This window comes from Gossypium hirsutum, chromosome A05 (genome assembly GCF_007990345.1).
Source record: "Gossypium hirsutum isolate 1008001.06 chromosome A05, Gossypium_hirsutum_v2.1, whole genome shotgun sequence".
NCBI classification, from domain to species: domain Eukaryota; kingdom Viridiplantae; phylum Streptophyta; class Magnoliopsida; order Malvales; family Malvaceae; genus Gossypium; species Gossypium hirsutum.
In genome coordinates, this window is record NC_053428.1 from 44,680,369 (window position 1) to 44,688,154 (window position 7,786).

At 30.9% G+C, this 7,786-nt stretch overlaps 1 protein-coding gene across 2 annotated transcripts; it reads right to left on the bottom strand.

The window, feature by feature from the left end:
• Positions 1 to 6,164: 6,164 nt before the first annotated feature.
• LOC107957352 (expansin-A15) lies at positions 6,165 to 7,475 on the bottom strand. 2 transcript variants are annotated; one of them, XM_016892860.2, is made up of 3 exons: positions 7,380 to 7,475; positions 7,122 to 7,252; positions 6,165 to 7,054 (listed from the first exon to the last, which is right to left on the bottom strand). In XM_016892860.2, coding segments are annotated over exons 1-3 (741 nt in total). In that variant the 5' UTR covers positions 7,382 to 7,475; the 3' UTR covers positions 6,165 to 6,446. The 2 variants fall into 2 exon arrangements, with proteins under 2 accessions (XP_016748349.1, XP_016748348.1); XM_016892859.2 differs by having other exon boundaries at positions 7,122 to 7,421.
• Positions 7,476 to 7,786: the final 311 nt, after the last annotated feature.

Genomic DNA, 7,786 nt, shown 5'->3' on the forward strand with positions numbered 1-7,786 from the left:
GTTCTCAAGCTTGATATCAGATAAATTCAAATTATTTAGTTCTGTTCGATTAGGCTTTGTTTACTTAATAAAGTATGATCTCCATTCTTATAGTTGCCTTCAAATTTAATTATTTGTGCTTGATTTTGATTTGAGAATCTTTTTTCATTAATAAAAAATTTGATTAAGTTGATTAGTTATTTGAGTAGGATATTAGGATACTGGAATTGAACATATTCAGCCACCAAAATGAATCAAAAAACAAATCATAACCATGTCTTAAAACACTCCCTTGTGTTATGTAATCATATGCTAAAATAAAGCATTGATCAAATCAATTTTATAATAACATTACAAACATTCTAAAATATCCAAACAAATTACACAACATTATAAACATTCTAAAATTACTTTATCAGTTGGATTGAAATATTACCAAAAATCAAATATGTGAAAAAGAGAAAAAAAGGGTTTCTAGGAAGGCTTTGAAAGTAAAGAGTTTTGCATAGAAATGTAGTACAATTTAACTGCCTTAAAGAGCACCTTACAATATAGTCTTGAACCAAACATTAGCTAGAGCTGAAAGGATACAAAAGAATTTCACTATAATATTCTCCATCTCCATGGAACTTAGTACTGATCATGCAAACATAACTAAAGTTCTCTTTATAATTTCACTAAATTGTCTTCCAGAACCAGGCTTCCTCCATAACTTAACTAGCCGAAGTTGTTTCTTTTATTATTGTCAGTGTTAAAACTTACAAGAAGTATTTAGTGCTCTTCCTTGTTGACGAACTGGAACCACTTGAACTTTGTCATCAAGACCTGTTGTGGATAGGATCCGGTCCCCTTCGAACTCTTCTTTTACTTGATCGATTTGGATCGAATGTGTTGTTTACTACTTCTGGTAATTTTTTCTCTATCCTCGTTCCCTTCATGTCAGCAGCCTTAAGAATACGTTGATTCGTCCTGATAGCTATTTGATCTTCTCCTTGACCATGCCTGAAGACAAGGTCTATACTTATCAAACCAGAAGCTTTATCCGGTGCAACTGCTAATAACCCAAAACAGATAAGAAACATAAGAAATCTCTGAGCACTGCAAATCATTTTCCTTTTTGGTCGTGCACTGAACTGAAACAAACAAGAAAGATTGAGGTTTCTCTGTTTTGTTGACAGTAATACAGAGAGAATAAGCTGGTATGAGATTGTGATCAGTAATGATGTTCCCCTATAAGCTTTGTTATTTATCTGTTATTGGATTCTGGAAAAGGACTTTAAAGCATTAAAGCTTGGAGGGACCCAACACTAGTAGTAGAGGGAATTTTAGATTCACCCAAATCATAAAAATCTGCAATCTAAGCAAATTAAAGCTGTTACAGGAAGAATCTGACAAAGGATGAATAAAGGGGGTTTAAAACTTGGAAATAGTACCCTTGACTTTGAGATTTGAGAAGCCAAGTTTCTTTTTTTCATTTGTTTTTGGCCCTTCCATCTCTATCATTTGCACTGCTTTTATCTGCAATAACTAGTCCTATCTGGATCTTCATCACTTGCTTTACAATTCCAAGCTCTTTTTCCTATGCAACCAAAAAATAACAATCACTTGGTTTCTTGTGCTAAATGTGCATTTTCTTTTTTTTTTCTTTTCCTTTTATTCGGCTGCCAAATTCTCATTCATTATCGACTTAAAAAAAAATCAAAGCTTCCTTCTAATCTATTAAAAATTCCTTGTGTATATTCATGTAAGGAAGGGAACTGCCTTTTCCTTTATGTCTGTTCCTTTTATTTGGCCATTGTTATTGTGCAAAATATCACATGAAATTCTTAAGCATAAATTCTTGCACTTTATCCTATGTTTGTTTGTTTTATATGATGGGTTTTGATGTTGCCATACGAGATGGATTGTTAATGGTGATTGTTCATAGTTCAATCTATCTATGGCTCGAACTTCTTGTTGATTAAAGTGCTGATTCTCCACTTCCCATCTTCCTCCATTGTTGTGATGAATATTTGACTCCATAATAGCCAAAAAAAATCACCTTTAAAACTAAAGGAGCTAAGAGCAAAGGGCCCCATTAGTTTGATCAGCTTCCCCTACCATTGACCGTCTCTCTGCAACCCTACCAAGCCATCATGACAGAAAAAAATAGGGAAACTCAAGACAAAGCAAGTGACTGAGTTTCCAACTTGATCTTCTTTTTGTCTTTGGAATTGGATACATGTGGTATGCATGCATGCATGCATGCATGTATGAGCAGCTGAAACAGAAGATGGTATTATTAATTCAATTTCATTATCGACATGAATAAGCTGTACTTGGCAAGACACCTATTCAAAAGGGAATGTCACCAAAAACAAGTATTAAAAAGGCATCTCAGATGCTTAGCAGCCATTTGCTTTTTAGATCATTCTCATAGATCATAATCTGACCGATTGATCTATTACATGTCAGAATATATGCTAGCTAAAAGAAAAATAGCACTAGAAAGCAGGATTCGCCTTTCACTACTTTGATTTTGTTTCCTTGTAAATACAAAAATAGGAGCCTCATCTTCTATGGCATTGATTTTTAGGATGTGATAATATATTTTAGTCCTTAGGCCTAAAAAAAACCCTTCCATAATAGTGACCTTTTTAAATGAAAAAAATGGATACTTAAGAAACCATGTTGAAGGGTCCAGTTTAGGTAAACAATTACAATTAAAGAGAAAGAGATGAACCATGTTTAGGAGTGTTTGTTGTGGGCTTTTGTTGTTTTGGGGTTTTGGAGAAAGATTGTGATTTGAGATAAAAAGGAAAAAGAAGAAAGAAAAGGCACACTACACTATGCAATGGTCCCAATCCCTTGTTTTCCACAACATAAAATGTTTGCAAGCAACAACATTATATAGCAAGCTTGTCTTTCAAGTGAGATATCTATAACATTCATAAAAGGATTATATACATGTTAAGTACTGTGGAAGTGTTGCGGTTTGAGGCCGATACATAGGGTTTTTTTTTTTTACTTGGCTGGGGAAGAGAAGAGAGAAGGAAGAGAATAATGGCCGGGAAGGAAAGAGAAGGAAGAAAGAAGAAAAAGAAAATAAAAAGATTAAATTTCATATAGATTTTAATATGATCATATATGTTGTAGTTTGTTATTGATTCACTTACACTGATGTAGTAGTTTTACACTTTTTCATATTTTTTTGTACAATTAATATTTTAATAATTTAATCATTGAATTCCCGATATAATTATACTTTTCATGCTTGTAATTTTCGAACTGATCCAATATCTCTATCATACAGATCTAAAATAATATGTATTAATGTTTATTGAATGGTAAAAGTTTTTTTTACATCAAACATTTGATTAGAAAATTTAATTTACATCACATTTAATATGCATGATTTATATGAATGAAGTATAAAATATGATGATTATATTGTTAAAATATTAATTGTACAAAGAGATACGGAAGAGTGTAAAATTAAAACATATGTGTGGGTAGATTCTTTTTTTTTGTCATATATTAGTTATTTTAAAATTTAATTAGTTAAGGAACCAAAATATTAAATAGTTTTAATTTCTTTTAAAAATCTAATTTAAAAGAATTTTTTTTTATTTATTAATAGTTGTTTTTTGGAATATAATGTATTGAGAATTATTTGACTGCAATATTGGGTCAAATTAAGATTTGTTTTTGATTAATTTAGAAAAATATTAGAATTATTTTATTTAATATTTAAATAAGGATTTAAAAGGGTGATTTTTTTTGTTTTATTTTTAGGTACATTTATTTTTATGTCTATTTAGTGCTATTGTATGTATCTAAAGAGTAGTTATACACTCGAATAGGGGTGTTCAGATTTCATTTAAAATCAAATTAATCGACTGAACTGATCTAATTTGGTTAATCTGTCGGTTACCTGATCTAATTCGGTCGGAGATCGGTTAATAATTTTTTAAAAATTCGGTTATCGATTAATTTGGTTTGGAATCGGATAATTAATCGAATTAACCGAACTTAATAATTAATAATACGAATTATATGTAGTTTTAATTTAGTTAATTTGATTAAATGAACATTATCGATTTATTTACTTTTGTATGTTTTATACTTGTTTTAACCAAAAAAACAAAAACATATAAATTTTGGTTAATTCGGTTAACCGACTGAATTAACCGAAATATTTCGATTCAGTTAATTTTTTTTGAAAAAAAATTGATTCGATTAACAGTTAAAAGATTAAAAAAATTTGGTTAAATCAGTTCGGCTAACCAATTGATTAACCATTTGAATATCCCTACACTATAGCACTAATTCAAGATTATACTCTTAAATAATTATCCAAAAATAAATTTTCATAATTAAAATTACATAAAATATTAATATTTTGTGATTTTAGAACTTAAATAAGTAACTATTATTAGACAATATATAATTTTTCATGATAATTAATCTTAAAAAAAAGTTGTAAACCTCGACGAAGTAAAGGCTAATGCTAGTAGCAATTAATTTTAGAATAAAAATGTCTAAATTGTTCTCACAAATAGTTAATATTATACACATTTTTTTAATCATTTTTAACGAGATTTATAGATTGAGTTTTGGATCAAATTTATATATGATATTAATATCATGCATAATTGCTCAAGTTTGGCCTAATATAAAATATGGATTCAAGTCTATCTATATTTATAAATGACTAATTCAAATTTGTTTAAGTATACCAATAAAATTTTTTAAAATATAAATATTTTTATTCAATATTTAGTAAATATATAATTTACTATCATTATATATTTTTATTAATTTATTAATTATTGTTTTAAACTTCTAAACATAAACAACTTCACATTTTTTAAAGTAACTTTACAATTTTTTAAAATTTATATAATGGTATAATATATTTAATATTCATATGATATATATGATATTATAAATTTGAAAATGGGTTAAATCAATTGATTGGGTCTTAACTTAATTGGCATGAGTATTGTTATCAATACAAGAGAATGTGGGTTTGAGTGTATTGAAGTCCATTATTTTTCTATCTATGGGTTAAAGAGGAGCTATGAGTAATTTTAGGTATTGTATTAAAAAAAAAGTACAAATATAATCCAGACCTATAATGAGATTGTTAAAAAAAAAAGAAGGAAAAACTGAATTAGATCAAGCTTGAATTTAAATATTAGAATTCGTAATTGCTTAATTTTTTTATCCAAACTAACTTTTTAACTTAATAAAATTATACAAAGCTTTTAAATTTGGGGTAAATCTTTTAAGATGATGGAAATGTCCAAACATTTTTCTTACCTTGTACTCAAAATGGTAAAATTAATAATATGAAACAATATATTTAGAAATGAAAAAAAGAAGACAGAGATTTGAAGTGTTAGTATGATGATTTGTTTGATTGTTACAGTTGTAGGAGTCACGTTATTGCTGCAGATGCACAGACATGAATATTTGAAGCAAATCTGGTGATAACAGTGATAAGGGACAAAAAGCTTTGCTATGAAACAAACACACACTGATACGAAATGTCACCCATTTTTCTTCACTTTCCATCATACCCCACTCTCAAACAAACTACAATCGACAAACACTCCATTTGTTCCATTATTCCTACAACTTGTTCTTCACACGCTGTTATTTATGTTGCACTTTGCACCTTCATAAGTAGAATTTTGGAATCAATTTCATTATCTTGGCTTGGCTTTGCCATTTTTGGTTTCTCCTTCACTTTATGTTTGACATGGGAGCAAAAGATTGCAACATCGAAATTGCCATGGGAAATTTCAGTTTTTGGTTAAGAATTGAGGGTACAAGCCCTGAACTGAAAGTGGAATGACCTAATTCACATATCCCAGGTTCAGAAATTGGTTCTAATTATGTCATTTTGATTTTTGACTGCAGATTGTTCACTGATTTTGTATTTCTATGATGAGCAAAACTGAAGAAAGAAGAGAAATGAGTGAGTTTGGGGACATCAATTTGAGTTTTAAAGCTTTTGAATCGTTTTATTTTAGGTTATGATGGGATGAATTTTGAGTTTAGATTGTTTTGATTTGGATCATTCGATTTTTCTAATTAAAATTTTCGAGTTGAGTCAAAATTATTTCAAAGATAAAGTTATTTTAGAGTAATATCCATGTGATTTTTGAATTTAAATTGATATGCCACCAGCCAACAGCTAATCAAACTAAACTCACAACCCAAAACATTGCTTCTCTACATCCCAAAACAGCCCTTGCCCAGGAGAAAGAAAACAGTAGGGACACCAACCCCATAATTAAACTAAACCCAAAATGATAAAGGGCGATTTAAACTAAACCCTTTTGTCGATTTTTACCCAAGAGGCCCGTAATTGGTCCCTATGAACATATACTACTATTTATCTAACTAGCTAGACCTAGTTTATACTATGGCTATATACTTCAACATTTAATTTAACAAAAAAGAGGGTCATTAGGTGGCTACTGAAATTGGTTGCCAGTGAAGGTCTGCCCGAAGGACCAGTTAGCTGGAGCAACGTTGTAGGATACCACAGTACGTCCGTCGCTTGTTGTGACCTTAAACGAGAGGCTTTGGCCGTCGAGATAGCTGTTGCTTTGCCAGTTCTGGCCCCAGTTCCTAGACATGGTCTGCCAACCAGTCCTGGTTCCCTTTATGGCCACCGCATGAACATCACCGGCACCACCAACGTTGGTGATGAGGACTAGATTGAAGTAAGAATTGCCGTTGATTGTGAATCTGATGCCACCATTTCTCTTGCATGGTACCCTTCTATAAGCAATAGGAACTATCCCAGCTTTGTATTGAGCAATGTGTTGGAAAACGGGCTGAGAAAGGTCGAAATGATGCTGTGGAGGGTTGCACCACCCTCCTACATCATTTGGAGGGCAGAAATTAGTGGCTGTGACCACAATGGAGCCACGCAAGCACCATTTGCCATCACCATTCAAGCACTTAATCTCATAGCAAGACCCACAGTTCAGCCCATCGTTGAACAGAGCCGTGCTCAAAGCTGCAGTATTTGTTCCATAGCATTGGCTATACAAGTTTCCATAACCACAAGCTCCACCTGAAAAATCAACTCAAGAATTAGTCAAAATATTACAAACAAGGTGTTTTCAATTGGTGCACAATACCCATTGTTCCTGAAGCATCACTTCCACCATAGAAGGTGGCACGAGCATTGATCCAACCACCGTCATATCCATGACCAGATGAGACTATTGCTAGAAAACCCAACAACAAAACCCCGGCAAAACCCATTTTCCTGCACACAAGACAAGCAAACATAGCGATGAGACCTTTGCTATAAAACATCCTTCTTTGTTATTTGTTGTACTATCTTAAACCATTAGGCTATTAATGTTCAAAAAGGAAATGAGAGGGATAAGAACATTATGAGCTGTACGAAAGATGTGTACTAGTTTACTGAAGAAAATGTGGGCAGGGGTGGGGGATTTATATAAATTTTTTTTGTAGAGGCTTTGGACTATTCTTGGGCTACCTTTATGAGTTAAAACTAAACCTAATTGGGACTAATTAATTTTGGTTTTAAAAAAAATTAGGAGTACAAAAGGGTAAGACTATGAAGTATGATCTAAAAATTTTATTGGGATTGAGATGAAATTAAAAGAGAATGGATTGCAATTTTTTTGGAAATTTTTTTATATTAAAATAAATTTTTGGTTTTGATACATAGATATTAATATTATATTACAAATGCTTTTTAAATAACTTATACTTAAATGATTAAACAATTTATTCAAAATGAAGTTAAATAATTTTTTTAAATAAATAAAAT